The sequence below is a fragment of the Doryrhamphus excisus genome, linkage group LG19 (assembly GCF_037039965.1).
Source record: "Doryrhamphus excisus strain RoL-2023G ecotype Guam linkage group LG19, RoL_Dexc_Guam_v1.1, whole genome shotgun sequence".
Taxonomy (NCBI): Eukaryota; Metazoa; Chordata; class Actinopteri; order Syngnathiformes; family Syngnathidae; genus Doryrhamphus; species Doryrhamphus excisus.
In genome coordinates this window covers 9912249-9929777 of record NC_136375.1, presented here as the reverse complement: position 1 = coordinate 9929777, position 17529 = coordinate 9912249, and the positions used below count along the sequence as shown (strand labels likewise).

At 40.9% G+C, this 17529-nt stretch overlaps 2 protein-coding genes across 2 annotated transcripts; one reads left to right on the top strand and one right to left on the bottom strand.

Moving 5' to 3' along the window:
• Positions 1 to 206: 206 nt before the first annotated feature.
• Positions 207 to 10255, bottom strand: LOC131107554 (macoilin-1). Its single transcript, XM_058057693.2, has 11 exons — positions 10017 to 10255; positions 8931 to 9072; positions 7590 to 7716; positions 7384 to 7507; positions 7042 to 7217; positions 6477 to 6945; positions 6245 to 6403; positions 4438 to 4599; positions 4203 to 4329; positions 3724 to 3898; positions 207 to 2551 (listed from the first exon to the last, which is right to left on the bottom strand). The coding sequence occupies exons 1-11, from the start codon at positions 10091 to 10093 to the stop codon at positions 2361 to 2363; spliced, it is 1929 nt and encodes a 642-aa protein (XP_057913676.2). The 5' UTR covers positions 10094 to 10255; the 3' UTR covers positions 207 to 2360.
• Positions 10256 to 12598: 2343 nt separating this feature from the next.
• LOC131107252 (serotriflin) lies at positions 12599 to 14427 on the top strand. The gene is made up of 7 exons (XM_058057108.2): positions 12599 to 12714; positions 12884 to 12984; positions 13054 to 13144; positions 13327 to 13469; positions 13550 to 13644; positions 14070 to 14152; positions 14280 to 14427. Exons 1-7 carry the CDS (start codon positions 12615 to 12617, stop codon positions 14405 to 14407), a joined length of 741 nt encoding a protein of 246 aa, XP_057913091.2. The 5' UTR covers positions 12599 to 12614; the 3' UTR covers positions 14408 to 14427.
• Positions 14428 to 17529: the final 3102 nt, after the last annotated feature.

Here is a 17529-nt window from a genome sequence, read left to right as displayed (position 1 = left end):
TTAGCATTGTTTACCTTTGTATCAAAAAGTGCTTTCTGTTGTCCGCTCATAATGATGATGCTTAAGTGCCATTATTATTTTATGAGATGCTGTTGATAACACATTTAATTTAGCTTTGACACAGCAAGTGGAATATGTTTTATATATATATATATATATATATATCAATAATTCATCCTTTGCTGTTCCTCCACTGTGATTAGATACTAATATTTCCACTAAATGGAGGCTATGATGACATAATGCTGTGAAATGATGCACAAAAATGAGAGAAAAAATTGAGTAATTTATACAAAAACATCCTCCATCAACATTTTAAGAAACAGTAGCCCTTGTCCCAGTAAGTATACTCCTGTACGTACTTTTTGACGTCACAATGTGTGCTCTTCCATTACACTTTCATACTGACAAATATGACAGAAGAGGTATTACCATAATAATAATAATAATAAAAAGTACAGCAAGACTAAAAAATAGTTTTGATATAAAACACCCTAGAAACAAAGCTACCCAAAAAAAAAAAAAAAAAATGGCAACGTTTCCACTTCTCTGGAGTGTTTTCAATATCAATTCTGTACATGGTGAGTAAAAAAAATTCCAAAAACAGTACATAGCACTTCATTGCAAAACACATTACATCAACTTTGAAAGTAATGTCTTTAGGCACAGTCATTCAGCTGCTGGACCATCTTTGGTCCACACGTCAACGTACCGTATGTCCTCATCCGGTCGTTTAGTTGCTGCACTTTGCAGAATGAAGATCATTAGATACGTATTCTATAGCTGGAATAACAAGTAGAAGACAAAATGGTCCTTTGGCCTCTTGGCTCAAAGAACCTTGAAAAATTGTTGCTGATTCATTCATTTGTTTGGTCATTGACCTCAGCTGCCTTGGTGTCAAATAGCTTGTGAAAAAACCAACATCGCCGTCCCATTAAAAAACATGTATCACCAGATCGCTTGTTTTGACTTAAATTTATAACTTTATTCTCATAAATGTGGGGTCAAAAAGTAAATTAAATGAAAATCCTCAACGTTATTCTCATAAATGTACTACTTTTTTCTCGTGAATGTATGACTTTATTCTCAAATAAAAAATAAATTAAAAAGTAAACTTAGTTAAACGTAAATTTACGTTATTCTTGTCAACTTTTTATCTCATACATTTACAATAAAAAGTTGTACATTTACAACAATAACATTGTAAATTCACAAAAAAAAAGTTGAAAATTTCAGAGGAAAAAAAGTCACACAATAACCTTTCCCTGTTATGACAAAGATTCACGAGAAAAAAAGTTGTACATTTATGAAAATAATAATGTACATTTACGACAATAAAATTGTAAATTAATGAGAAAAGTTGGAAATATGACTTTAAAATCTCCCACTTTTTATGACTGTCATAAATCTACAAGAAAAAACGTTGTACATTTGAGAATAGCATTGTAAATTTACATCAATAAAAGTGTAAATTCACGAGGAAAAAAAATTACCTTTCCCTGTTAAATTTCCAAGAATGTCATAAATTTCCGTTAATAAAACAGAAATTTATGAGAAAAAGTCCTGATATTTTTATTATATTTATTATATATATATATATATATATATATTTATTACACCTGTTATGATTATGAAATAATATTACTTTATTCTCAAAAATTAACGAGAAAAGAAGTCGTAAATTCCCAACAACAAAATGGTAAATTAACGAGAAAAAACATTGGAAATTTCTGAGAAAAAAAATTCCTACTATTACCTTTTACCTGTTACAACGGAGAACCAAAATAAGATTATAAGAATAAAATAAGATTTTGAGAATTAAGTCGTAAGAGAAACATTTACAAGACAAATCAGCCATGCTAATCTATGGCGGAATATTATATATTTTTCTTTTTATCATAAACTTCTTTTTTTTGTATATTGTGTCTAGTAATAAAAAAAAATCTCACATTATTAAAAAAAAAATCCACAAAAATGAGCGTTTTAATAAAAAAAAAAATGTAATTCTTGGTCAAATTGTTTAAAGATTAAAAAAAAACAAATTTTCAAGTAAATGTGGTGATACATGTTTTTTTTGGACAGGGATGATATGTAAAAATGTCTCTTTGTTCCCAACTTGCATTGAATCCATCAATGTCAATGAATCCATGTTTAGTTTGTCTTTTGTTGTGAAACGATTGTGCTATCTCTATCTCCAATGTCGTCCACATCAGCAATGAACTAAAACGTAGCGAAGGACGCGAAGGTTAGCACCAGTTGTGCAACAAAGAAGGCGTGTCGCCGTGTGGGAGCTGCTTCAGGTCCACACGGCGATGTCGCTTCCACGTTATAAGCCCCCTCCCTCTTACCGTGTGGGGGGTCTACTTCTTCAGACACTGGTACATGAGGGCCCTCGGGTTGAGCATGTAGCGCTCCGAGGTGAGCAGCTTGGTGAGATACTGCGGCACGGCGGGCCGAGGAGCCAAGTAGGACACGGCGGGGCTGACGGCCATCACCTCAGCGATCTTTTGCTTCATGTGGCTGATTTCCCTCTCCTGCTTCATCAGCTTATCTGAAAGGTGACGACATGCAGGATGAGTACTCTCCTTGAACGGGAGCAACAACAACGTATGGATTGGGATCTCCAACCTTTGGAACCCACTTCTGCAAACACTTCAATGATGTTATACATACTTTGCACATACCTGTATTCTATTCATATGTATATTATATTCGTTTTTAAATAAATCTTTTTTTTTTTTTTTTACAAAATCATAATTTGTAAAATAAAATGTATTTAAACAAATTTACTCCCAAAATATAAGGAGGTATAATATCTATTATAATTCATATGATTTGCAACATACTACTTTATTACATTTATTTTAGCTACAATACAATTATAATACATTATATTATATTTCTATCTAATATATTTGTAATATTTTTTACATGTTATAATTCCAATATATGTTCATGCCTCTAAAATAATTATAAATCTGAAAAATAGCAAATTTATTTGGGTAATTTTATCAAATAAAAAAAATATTCCTATCATATTTATAATTTATATTATTTGTAACTTATTTATTTTAGTTATAAATAAAATAAAACATATGTAATAATTAATGAAACATATGTATAGTATTTTGTATATTTAGTATTAGTATTTTGAAAAGCGCTATACAAATAAAATGTATTATTATTATAATAAATATTAAGAATCTTATTTTTAACATAATTCAATTACATTTGTATTCTAAAAAGTATATCTGAAAAACAGCACTTTTGTTATTTTATCAAATGAAAAAAAATCCAAAATGTGGTAGTATCATATCTATTACAATTGATATTATTTGTAACATTTTTTACTTGTACTTTAGCTATAATATATACTATTTTGTTTAATTTTGATACAGTTAAAATATATACAACTAAGAGATGATTATTATAAAATGCATTTGGCTTCCTCTTTACTAAAAGCATTACTTCATATACATGCCTAGCACTCTCTGCACTTGAGTAAACTCTCAGGCCTTAGGAATGTTGAAAATATAAATAAATGATTGGATCTTGCTGGTGCCACTGGTGTTAAACCTAACACTTTGTGAACACAAGAGGGCGCCAGAGGACAATCTATGAATTTCTGACCGTCTGATTTTTGCCGGCACTAAATGTTCTATTTTTGGTAGAAATTCTTTACGCAGAGGATGAGAGAGTGCGCTCCAAAGCACGCCTGTGAACCTTGTGCGATCTCCAGCTGTCTGCGGGCGTCTCCCAGCGCTGAGAAAAGGTCCAGCTTGATGCGCGTCTCCGCGCTCAGGTTGTACTCCAGATGCTGAGCCTTCTCCTGCAGGACGGACAGAGTGGACAGCAGCATATCCGTGTCCTTTTCCACGCAGCGGAACTTTCCCAAAGCCTAAAGTGCCACGACAAACGAGCACAAGAGTGGGTTTAAAATGGTCGACAACTTTGGTTCGGATTGGTTGGAAACCGTCCCCTGTAACACGTAACATCTGTTTCCGCATGCTTTGTAAGGATTCAAGCAGATGGGGATGGAATTGAACACCACACAATACAACAATATCCAATTGTGATGACTCCCGATCCAAAACCAAAGAAAGAAGCATACACAGCTACAGTACAACAACAACAACAATAACAACAAGACAAAAGTGCCACAGCGGACTGACATAGACATTCCCAAGTAGATCCATAAATACCTCCACATCATTCTCTAGATCTACCACTCGACTCTCTTTCACTTGACACTCCAGCTGTAGTTGTTTGTACTCTGTCTCTAGATCTTTTACTCTTTTCCTTAACATTTGGCTTTCAGTGTTCTCCTGCCTGGTGCAAGAGATGGAGAAAGGAAGGGGGTTCTTCATGTACGGTCTTCCGTTAGCAGTAAGAGTGCCAGTTATTTACCAGGAATACCAAAGTGTGGTGCTTTGGTACCTGCTGGTCAGGCTCCTCGCCGCTTCGTCCGCTTTGTGCGTCTGAAGCTCGACCAGCTGCCTCTCCAGCGACAGTCTCGCCTCCGTCTCGGCTCGCGTCTTCTTCTCCAGCATGGCGCTGGTCTGCTTGTCCCGCTGCTTGGTTTTGGTGAAACACAGGATCCTACGGGAAGTACATTAGAGTCACTCTATTCACTCTGACTCTATTAGTCTGTTAGAACTCACCTATGCATCGTTAGATATTACTATGCTAAGTGATCATTTACTTATTATTTTTATGAACTCAATCATAATATGTTTTTATAAAGCGATAACGCCCCGATCTCAACACTGTATACGTCTGTTTTTTTTTGGCACAAGAGGCAAAAAGAGGCAATGACGCAACCCACTAATGCATTTCACTTCATAGCAATTTCAAGCCATAAAAACGGGCACAAGTTGGCAGAAGCGTATTTGATAAGAGCTCGGCAAATGACAGGAAGAATGACAAAATGTACCACTTCCACACAGAATGAGAGGAGAAACGTTTTTTCATTCGATCTCAACCATGGCATGTCAGCTCGGTCTCCTTAAAGCAGAGGTCTCAAACACGTGGCCCGCGGGCCAAATGTGGCCCGCAGGACACTAGTTTGAGGGCCCCGCCTTGATATGAAAGTTTAATGTTAGTGCGGCCCACGCAAGTTTGATATGGATGCTGTATGGTATCATGTACCCAGAAAAAATTATTACGTTTGATTAATGTTCATGTTAAAGGTTAAATAATAGTTAATAGTTATCCTCCCTATCCGTGTGGAAGTGGTAAGTTTTTGGCTATTTAAGTTTTAAAGGAAATAACTTCTACTACCGTTTAGGTCGCTAGCTCTCTAGTTTGCGAGTTAGCATGTGTCTCAAGACCCTGCAGTTGCGCAATATGTTGTCAATAAAAAGAGTATAAATGTGACTATAGTCGTGTTTTGTCATGTCTACAGGGCTCTAATAATGCTTTGTTCATTTTAATCTGAAAAATTTAATTTGTCTACCCACCAACTATACGTATGTGCTTTCTTAAGTTTTTATTATTTGCCGTTTTATTATTATTATTGTATTTATTTATTTATTACTGATTGATTGATTTTCTTTATTCTTGATTTCTTTATTTATATTTCATCTTATTTTGTGTAGAAAAATAAAAAGTAAGATATTTGAGAACAGTGGAATGTTTTATCAGAGCTTTTCTTGTAGAAAATTGGAACCAAAGCAAAGTTTTTTAATTTTTTTGTTTTTAATAAATGCAGTTTCTTTTTTTTTGGGGGGGGGGGGCAAGCTCCAGTGGCCCCAAGTAAATTGAGTTTGAGACCCCTGCCTTACAGTGTGAAAGGTAATGTCATCTAACGTCTACTGACTACTTTTTGTCCTATTAATAGGCCACAGTCAACCACGAAACAACAATCCTATATTAAGTCATTATAAAAAAAAGGGGGGGGGCAGTGAGTGAGTCATCACTAGGGATCATAACTGCAAGATGTTGTTATATTCCACAGTATTCATTGTTTAAGTAATTGCTTTCTTTGCTATTTCTGCTTGGCGGCCTGATTTCTCAGCCTGCACTTTTTTTTTAAGAGAATTGAAGTTTTTAATTTTAATGTTGAGAGAGACAAAAATCATGAATGATTTAGGAAAAAAAATGAAATATTCATATGTTTCCTGTTGTGTCACAGAAACTATGGCTATTCTTCATTTAGAGATGAGCACTGTGAGATGCCATGTGAGATTCATCCCCACCAAAAATCCCCGCCCCCCCAAAAAAATGGAAAAGTCGGCCGACTCACTTGCTTTGGAGGAGCATGTTGGACTGTCTCAGCAGGGACACTTCAGGCCTCAGGCTCCTCTCGCTGTTAGTCAGGTTGCAGACGTGACTGCGCAGTTCTTGCTCGCTGTGTCGGCTCACCTGCAGCTCGCCCCTCAGCTTCCTCACTTCCTGCTCCAGCCTGCGCCAGGGAGGGAGAGTGGGGCGGAGTCACCAAGAGGACGACTGGAGGAGAACGGCAAAACAAAGCTCACCTGCTTAGCTGCTCAGCGTGCTGATTCTGAGCCGCTGCGGCGTTCTTGTCCGCTCCATCCCGGTTTGGGCTGACTGTTTTCCAGTTGGGTCGCTGTTTCCTCTCCGTCCTGCCAGCAGGGGGCGAAGGCGTGGCTGTGCTGTTTCTCCGGGTCTTTGGCGAGGAGTTCTTAGCTGCCCGTGTGGTTTTGCTGCCCTGCTCCTCCTGAGGTAGTTTCTCTGGGGTTGTGGAGGATTCTGGTCCCGGTGTCCCGCTGTGGACCAGCTCCCTGGGCTCGCCTGAGCAGTTTTTGGACAGCAATGGCTTTCGATTTAAGTCAGCTGACCTGACTTCCTGTGTGGCCTTCTCGGTCAGTTTGGCCTCACTAGGAATCTGGAGACAGTCTACGGTGTGGGAGTCATCGTGAACAAAAACGGTCCCATTATGGCACTGGTACTGACTGGACTCTGCCTTTGACTTCCATTTGGAGTCTGTAAAGGACAAAGAAAGACTAGTCCACGTCTAACAGGACAACAAAAACGTAAATATATATCGCCATAACACTGATAACAGCGCCATTGACTTACGACCGTTGTCGGCCGCCATCTTGGGGTAAAGCGGCAGGCCTGGCGGGAGCGAGTGCTGCAGCAGTTGCATGTGAAAGTCGTTGTCAGTCTGCACGGCTTTCTGTATGCGCAGCTTGAAGATGTTGGTGAAGTAGCAGGTGGCATCAAAGCCCATATATACCACGGGATATCCAATGCTGGATGAGGACAGAGTGAATGCAAGCAAGTTATTAAATATGAAGCGTTTAATTACTGAAACAATGCACAGATATAGACACTCATTCACACGGCGATATATGGAAACCGACAGACAGATAACAGATAACTATTTGAGACTGACGCAACATTACAAAGTCTACGTACCAGTGAGCAGCAAAGAGATGAGAGAGGTTGGCGTGTGAGGTTTTAAGGTCTTTGAGCCGAAGCGAAGCCTCGGTGTACACAAGAAGAATCCACAAGGACACGGTGGATATGCAAAGGCCCTTCTCTGAGGAGACCAGGAAAAAATGATAGTGTTTTGACATTTTGACATGTGACATGCACAAGAAAAAGAGTGACAGAGCGCTCACCTGTGTGCCAAATATAATTGAACACGACGTAGGTGCTGGCCACAAAGAAGAGCCAGTGCAAAGGAACAAAAATCAAACAAAAGATGTCAAGTGTGAAGGCGGCACAAACGAAAACAGCACAAATAACCTGCAAACACACAAAATGTTTAGACGATGAGAAAAGCTTCAACTCTCAAACCTTCTGTTGCAGCGTAATGCTGAAAAAGTGTTTTTAAATTAATATTAATAGCCCAAAATGATAACATATTTCTTGTTAAATTGTGTTTTTTTAAATAATACATGAAATCCATTTTTAATCACATTTATACCCAACCATGATAGTGAAATTCAGAGAAGTAGGATTCCTTCTTGAATGAATGAACATTTTCATAGTGCAAAAATACCCCCCTTCTGAATACAGGTTTTCATACATTATTAGAGCCCCCCAGACGTGAAACAACACCCCTATAGTCACTTTTACACTCATTTTACAAATTGTAGTAGATATCATCAGAGCAATTTAAGACATAAATAAAACTTGGCTATGGAATCACAAGAAACAGCCATGCCTTTAACCATTAGCAAGCTAGTGAGCTAACTCGTTAGCCTCCAAACGGAACGTAGATGCCAAATTTGATTAAATATGCATACTTTTATCCACGGTATCATGCATTCATTCATATTCATATAATTTTGTAAAAACCTGTGATAGAGTGAAGCCACAAAATTCAAAATACTATAAATATTAATTAAACTAAACAATTTATATTTACATTCAACAATATTCTTTTGCAAATGTTTTTTTTATCAGTCAAAATAGGGTAGCTTTCCCTTAGCTTTGCAGTACTTGCAGTACTCTATATAGTATTGAAGTATTTCTGTTTTGCATACATCTTCAATACAGTGCCAATTCTGATCACATCCATTGAGGGTGTCACTGAGTTGCACCTGAACTGTTTAAATGTGAAAAAAAACAAGTGCTTGTCCATCTGGTTGTTATGATGGAGGCTACTTCCTGGTTCATTTAGGATGACACATAGACGGGATGTAGAGTCAGAATTCTGGGGGGTTGGTGTTAGACTGTTGAAGTCAAATTCCAAAAACATGCTAGGTTAATTGGCGACTCCAAATTGTCCATCGGTATGAATGTGAGTGTGAATGGTTGTTTGTCTATATGTGCCCTGTGATTGGCTGGCGACCAGTCCAGGGTGTACCCCATCTCTCGTCAGAAATCAGCTGGGATAGACTCCAACATACCCTCGTGAGGATAAAGGGTATTGAAAATGGATGGATGGGTCATAGCAAACATGCGGGTGTGGGTGTGAATGTGCTGCACATCACATTAACATCAGGGGTCCTCACCAGCCCGTGGCAGTGGAAAGTGGTGTAGACGCTCCCAAAAAAGAGCCAGCATGGCCACAGGTACTCCAGACGGAATTCCAGGATGAAATCCGCCAGCAGCACTAACATCCACATGGCCATAAACTTCAGGAAGGTGTATGCGCTGCATAGACACAATCAATACAATCGTAAGTCAGCCAGTACATCGTAGTACCGTAATGTCATTTTAAATCCAGACAACAAAAGCCTACATGTACTAATTATGCGGCCGCATCTTAAACATGTCAACATCCTTTTAATTTAATTTAATTTAATTTAATCAACGACAACTGTCTGTTTTTTTTCATTTAATGTTAGGTAATGACAAGGTCCACAACAGGAGCTCCTTTGTTCTGCTCATCCATAGGCTGCTGCTACCACATCGCCCCTTCTTTGTTTGGTAACCATGGCGATATTTCATCTGGAGGAGCGAGAGGGAGGCAGGGCGGGATGGAGCCACAGCATCCTTCTGCACATGGTTTAAATAGCAATGCTTTTTTAACATCTGTTGTTACATTAAGCCTGAAATGGGAATGAAAAGGGAATTTTGGATGCATGCTTTTTGTTAGGATGAGGATCACAAGAATTATATCGGATTTTCATGAAAACATGCATTTATTTTACATTATTGTGTTATGTATAATACTACAATACACAATAGAAAATACAATATAATTGAGTTTTTCTATTTTTTGTCATTGTTTTTTTTAAAAAAAGTATGAAACAAAAGTGCTTCTTTACTGCACGTGATTTCTATTGCTATGCAGGTCTTTCAAAAACTCAAATAGCCTATAAGGATCAGACATATTGGAAATAATAAGATTGTTATTTCAATATGATTGTAACAGTAAGACCCACGAGTGGCAATACGAGCAGGCCGATGGTAACTTAGGTATTTTTTTTGGTTTATTTTGTGTGTGTAAACAATGACGAGTGAGAGGCACACACAAACACAAGAAGCCAGTTTGGCGGCTGGTGACGTGATGCAGACAGGTGAGTGACACATCCACACAAAGACAGACGCCACAACAAAAGCATCCTCCAGCAGAGGCTGACTTGGCTGAATACCTTTCCGACAGCTTCTCGCTTATTTTCAGCTTCTTCATCTTTCGCAGCCTGCTCGCGTCCACATAACGTTTCTTCATCTTACGGCTTCCTAGCTGCCGCCCGCCCCCTTTGTCTTCCGACGACGACGACGACGAGGAAGAAAATGTTTCCTATGTGGGAGAGCACGTTCCCTGCGAACTGTGATGATGATGATGATGATGAGGATGGTGGTGATGTCTGGCAACAAAAATAGGGTACCAGCGAGCGGTTGTGTGCGCATGCGCACTGGAAGGCGCACCTCCAAGCTGGAAACTGGAGCCGGCGGTTCGATCCAAATCACACGATACCAAAGGTTATGTGATGAGACCGATATTTTTCAGTTGTCTACTGTGGTTATTTTCAACAATCTGTTTTTTTTGTGTCGTTTATATTGCTATATTATTTCTATGTATTAAAATGAAATAAGGCAATTATAAGGCAGTTGTTTTTTTTTCTTTTGCAGAAAACTGTGTCCTGTGTTTTATTCTGATGATATCATAATCAACAAATTAATAGGTGAACATCACAGATTCTGTTCATAACTTTTATGGAAAGAATTTCTAGGCCTCCCTGTGATTGGCTGGCGACCAGTCCGGGGTGTACCCCGCCTCTCGCCCAAAGACAGCTGGGATAGGCTCCAGCACCCCCCGCGACCCTTGTGAGGAAAAAGCGGTAGAAAATGAATGAATTAATGAATTTCTAGGCCTGGTTGAGCTGTTCCTATAAGAGCTCATCTCTGCTATTTGCAAACGACGTGGTCCTGATGGCCTCCCCAAACTATGACCTACACATCTGAGTGTCAAGCTCCTTGAGTGAGACTCAGCACCTCCAGATCTCAAATGTAAGGCCATGGTTCTCAGTCGGAAAAGGGTGGATTGCACCTTCCGGGTTGGGAGTGAGGTCTTGCTCCAGGTGGAAGAGTTCAAGCATCTCAGAGTCTTGTTCACAAGCGAAGGAAGGTCAACAGCATCTGCCGTAATGTGGTCGCTATACCGGATCGTCATGGTGAAAAGAGAGCTGAGCCGGAAGTCAAAACTCTCGATCTATGTTCCCACTCTCACCTATGGTCATGCGCTTAGGGGAGGATATTGCAGATACAAACGGCCAGGTGCCTGGACTCACACTAGGTATGTTGAGAAGTTCGGTCATCTGGGAGGAGCTCATAGTAGAGCCGCTGCTCCTACACATCTCGTCCAGATGCCACCCAGATGGGAGGAGGCCCCGGGGCAGGCCGAGGACACACGCTGGAGGGATCTTGTATAACTGCTGCCCCTATGAAAATAGATAGAATGATGAATGGACGGATCTCGAACAATTGCTTGGTATTGCATTGGTACCAAGATTGCCCAACCCTAGTGGAAACACATTTATTGTCTACACACACACACACACACACACACAGGTTGAACAAGGAATAAATGGCAATCAAAAAGTAAGTAAACTCACATAATAAGTTTATGAACAAAACAATCAACAAAGCCCAGAACCTACACACCTTAAATCTGCATGGATGCTGGAGCACATGGAAACGCTATTGTTTTGACAACTGCAATAGTGTGGAAGGTATATCAAATAATCTCTGGATCTACGTGACGCCGACATGGCTTAATGGCAACGCAACGGATGGGGAAAAGAAACAGAGGCTTCCCTTCACTTAAAGAGAATGAAGGACATCCTGCTTTGGAGAACAATGGATGAAGGAAGCCCTACCTGCCTCTTTTGGCTCGTGCTCCAGGTGCTTTTTAGCATGGCAGGTGAGACTACAGCAGGGGGAACTCGAGGAAGGATGGCCGAGTAACTGCAGTGTTTTGTTTTTTTTTGTTTTAAAAGCACAATATGTAGAAGTGTTAGGGTGTTTTTGACAACAGTGATGATATTATGTATCATTCTCATAAGAAAATAACAATAAATTAAACAAATTGCCCACCCTCGGCCATCTCTGTGTGGAGTTTGCATGTTCTCCCCGTGCATGCGTGGGTTTCCTCCCACATTCCAAAAACATGCTAGGTTAATTGGCGACTCCAAATTGTCCATAGGTATGAATGTGAGTGTGAATGGTTGTTTGTCTATATGTGCCCTCTGATTGGCTGGCGACCAGTCCAGGGTGTACCCCGCCTCTCGCCCGAAGACAGCTGGGATAGGCTCCAGCACCCCCGCGACCCTTGTGAGGAACCGCGGTAGAAAATGAATGAATGAATGAATAAACAAATTGCAACTCATTCAAGAGTGAAAATCTGGAAATAATGCAATATTGCAATGTTGACATCAGCTGTTTAGTTGTTGGTTGGATTCCTCCAGCCGACCGCCCCTTACAAACACTGAAAGCTTTTATCATGGCCGTCTGTAATGCAGTAATACTGTTTAGAGCAGATACTGTTCCACTAGTTAAGAGCTATTCTAAGCACTGTCGTACAATATCAACATTGCCTCAAGGTTGCTGTGCATTTGCCACACTGGGAAAAATGTTATCTTCAAGAGATGCCCTTGAATCTATGTGTTTAATCCCACGTGGCGACATGGCCCCGTGTATATAAAAAACACACCTGTGCTTCTCAGGAGGTGTCAGGCCAAACTTTAGTCATGAACTCGTTCCTCTTCACTTTCCTGTGTGCCTTGGGCCTCAGTGCCGCGCTTCAGGTGTCGGCCGACTCGGAGAACGATGTGGAGTTGTTGGCTGTAAGTACAATGGCAAACGGTTTAAAAGTCAATGTCGGCAAAATTGTGTATTGAATGTTCTTGTGTGTTTCCTCTTCCGTGACTGACCAACCTGAAGGAGGGTGAGTGTAGCCATCGCTGATGTACAATAACTTCATTCACACACTCTTAACAGTTGTGTTCCCATGTGTTAGAAAGTATCCTGGCCTCATCCTCGGAACAGAATGAGATCGTGAACAAGCACAATGCTCTGAGGAGAGGCGTGAAACCCTCTGCCAGCAACATGCTCAAAATGGTAAAAAAAAAAATAATAAATTCAGAATAACGGCACAAATCCTCAAGTGAAATTGTCGCTTCTCCACAGAGTTGGAACAGAGAGGCTGCAGCCAACGCTCAGAAGTGGGCCAACACCTGCTCCATGAAGCACAGCCCGGAGAGCGCCAGAGAGATCAGCAGTAAGTCACTTTTTTTTTTAGCCAGAACCTTAGAGATGGAACCTCTAGCAGCCCAATGCAATCTTTGCTGAAAATTCAAATAATAAGAATAAATAATCAGTTCTAAACCCATGTTAACTATACAGACATTTTAACAACAGTCATTCAAGTTCAAACGTTTGTTTCTATGTTTTGTGCTGCAGCTAGCGGCTGTGGAGAGAACCTGTACATGGCCAGCTACAAGAACACCTGGAGCAACGCTATCCAGTCGTGGTATGACGAGGTGAAGGACTGGCGCTACGGAGTTGGATCTGTCAACGGAGGCGTCGTTGGACACTTCACGCAGGTACAGTGTCAAACCAAACCAAGAATAATATTATTATTATTATTTCAAATCAAACATGAGTTTCTTGCCCCCGTACCCAGATTGTCTGGTACAGGTCCAACCAGATTGGTTGCGCTATGGCCTACTGTCCCAACTCACGCTATAAGTACTTCTACGTCTGCCACTACTGCCCACCGTGAGTACAAAAAAACATCTTATCCATAAATGGACACAAATATGATTACTTTTAGTGAATAGCATGAAGGATGCATTTAATGACCATTTCCTTTATATGGTATATTTAAATTAACTCAATTACTCTGTCAGTCACCCATCAAGACATAGTGGGCGGGACAATTGAGGTAATTGGTTGAACTGCACTGTAAGCCAATCCATATCTCTCAAATTAATCGGCCCTAAAATAATGTAATAAATACATTGGTCATACATTTCTTGAAATTCAGTAGTAAACATGAAGCAATTAGTGCAGTAACAAGTACAAGTACACTCTTTGTAGTCATGAAATAGTAACTACAGCGTATCTGTTGCATATTTGGGCTGTTAGCCAGAGAGTGAGTCTTTTTTTGCAGTAAATATTTGATGTTGTGACCTACATTTTAGTGGAAATTACCAGTACGCTCGCCCCTACAAGTCAGGACCCTCCTGCGCAGACTGTCCCAATGCCTGTGAGAACAAATTGTGCAGTAAGTATAGCAGCAGCCTGTGCTCTAAAACACACCAACAACACAAAGCTGAGGCTGGCACGGATTAATGTGCCACGGTGCTCTTATGGTGCTATTCAACTAACATATCACTTCATTTCTCTATCAGCCAACCCCTGTCCTTACACTGACCAGTACAGCAACTGCCCCGAGCTGAAGCAGCAGTGGGGCTGCAACAACAGCAACGTCGCCTCTTGGTGTCCCGCCTCTTGCAAGTGCACGTCTCAGATTAGTTAAACGACTTGCATTGATATCTTAATGTAATCGTAATGAATAAAAAATAATAATCTTGCAGCTTTGCATGCCTTACCTTTTATTTGTCATATTAAGAGCTAGTGCTTCCCAACCTTTATTGAATGGTACCAAGTGGCTACACAGGTTAATTATGGAAGTGTAAAAATGGAAGACCATTTCATTGTGCCTGTAGCTGGGATATTAGCTGAATAAAGTTATTATACGTTATTTGTAGGAAATAATAACACTTTTAAACCAATTCAATGAATTTGGCGACAGCACAGTGGTTGGGAGTCACTGTTCTATCAATAGTTTGATTTTTATGCCATTCAGGTTTTAATAGGAATGTGTTATGTACTCTATATGTTAGAATATTTATCAGATTTGTAGTCCATAAAGCAAATATTGTTCATTCATTCATTCATTTTCTACCGCTTTTTCCTCACGAGGGTCGCGGGGGTGCTGGAGCCTATCCCAGCTGTTTTCGGGCGTGAGATGGGGTACACCCTGGACTGGTTGCTAGCCAATCACAGGGCACATATAGACAAACAACCATTCACACTCACATTCATACCTATGGACAATTTGTAGTGGCCAATTAACCTGGCATGTTTTTGGAATGTGGGAGGAAACCGGAGTACTCGGAGAAAACCCACGCATGCACAGGGAGAACATGCAAACTCCACACAGAGATGGCCGAGGGTGGAATTGAACCCTGGTCTCCTAGCTGCGAGGTCTGCGCGCTAACCACTCGACCGCCGTGCCGCCCCAGCAATTTTCATACATGAAACAAACTAGTTTGTTTGCCCTGGACTGCAACATTACGCAAAATCTGTGCTTGTAGTGATTTCAAAAGTTCTATTAAGTTAATTTTTTTAACTTTTTGACTTCATGAAGATTAAAGAGGGGTCCTGGCTGGTCCACTAATATGTCACACGCGGTTGCCATGGTAACCTACTCCTTCCAAACCAGTGTACCATCACAATGATTTCCAGCTGTTATTTCCCATTGTTTCTTCTTGTTGCTTTAAAGCAAAGGGTCTGGAATCAGTGTGTTGAAGGAAAAAGAAATACAGTTCGTGGAAGTGGAACATCCACGCACCGAGTGGGAAGGTGACAGTGCCACTTGAAGCGAATATGTTTTCATTTTTCTAAGACTTCCTATTACACATGCTACCATTGTGTTAAAATTAACTGCATTTCCCTGAAAATAAGCACTTGAGGTTGGGTTCCTTTAACGTTGTCCGCGTGCCAAAACACTTCTATTGCTCGTCCTCACATCCACAAGTCGGACCACAAGACAACAAGGTGAAGAAAAACTAAAGCGGGTGTTTGGCTTCTGCCGCCTCCCAGTGGGGTTAGCTGCGTTGAAACACGAGGAAGACCACCTGAAGTGGGCGGAGTTAAAGGGGCGATAAGGGGGTGAAACTTTCCTCTGCCAGTGATAGCGGACGTCCTCCAGCTTGGTGGAGCGTGATAAGGCTACTCGTGCCATCCTGTGGGCCTTATCGCTGCCAGCAATACGCTACAACTGTTGGTGCCAGTGTCTCATGTTTGTGTTTCCCATTGTCTTTTTGGTCATCTCCAGTACTCTGCAAAAGTCACAGGCCACCACTTTAGTTGAAATATCTGAGGTTAAATATGAGTTTAACTATCTGACAAAGGAGGAAAAAGGGACAGGAAGACGGGCAGCTGTAGATCTGTTCCATCAGTGTGTCCAGACTGAAGACATGTTCATTTAGTCTGATGCGTTATCTCGCTATGGATCAGGAACAGGATGTCGGGTAGTGAGGAAAAAAACTCTATTTGATGGGTGCTAACTTGTGAGTACAGTTTTTGTTGCACATTGTCACAAAAATTTTGCCAGCAGTTTTCATTCATTCATTTTCTACTGCTTATCCTCACAAGGGTCGCGGGGGTGCTGGAGCCTATCCCAACTGTCTTTGGGCGAGAGGCGGGGTACACCCTGGACTGGTCGCCAGCCAATCACAGGACACATACTATAGACAAACAACCATTCACACTCACATTCATACCTATGGACAATTTTGGAGTGGCCAATTAACCTAGCATGTTTTTGGAATGTGGGAGGAAACCGGAGTACGGAGAAAACCCACGCATGCACGGGGAGAACATGCAAACTCCACACAGAGATGGCAGAGGGTGGAATTGAACCCTGGTCTCCTAGCTGCGAGGTCTGCGCGCTAACCACTCGACCGCCGTGCCGCCCCAGCAATTTTCATACATGAAACAAACTAGTTTGTTTGCCCTGGACTGCAACATTACGCAAAATCAATTGCCCAAAGCACCATAGGTGTTGCTGTCTCGGAGACTAACCAGCATCTCGGCATGTCTTGCCATCCTGTAACAGACAAGTGGCAAAAAAAAAGGCACCTCTGATGAAAGTCGATGGTGACGGGCGTGCAGCTTCCTTCCTCAACAACATTTGCTTAAAAAAGGTCCACGGCTCGCCTCTTAAGCTTTCATCACACACAAGTGTGAGGCAAAAGCCCTTACGCAAACACAACAGCTCTGTCACGCGCAGAAGCATTGACAGATCAAGTTCATTGATAAAGACGTCAGAGGTCTTATTTTCTAATCTATATGTAAAGTAGACTACTTCCTTATATTGTCCTGACAATCACACAACAGACGCCGTATGGGCCCTATGTGTGCGCCGTGCTTCCTACAGTTCCTGCCATGTTATTGTTTGGTGAGAAAAACGTCATGACTTTTGAGTCCGACCACTCGCCAGTGACGGAGCTCCCCCGGCATGCTGGGCTTAAAAAACAAGGCCTGCTTCATGTCAGCCATCAGCCAGTCTGTCTGTGTTGTTTCTGAACGCCAAACTACAAATGTACATTTTTAAACAAACAAAAGCACAGAAAGGGGGCCCAAGGCAATAAGCACAGGAAATGGTTAAAGTGGGTGTATCCCAAACACAATGTATGGCAAAACACAATTTAAAAGTGTCTAATCAAGATGCAGCCAAAAGGTTAAAAAGCCAAGGAATGCAGAGTCTTAATAGATTTTCTTACATGGATAGTTAAAGCAGGAATCAAAATTAGAGTCACATGTCGGATTTTTGACAGCCACTGCTCCCATTAAAGACGTGATCTACAGTGG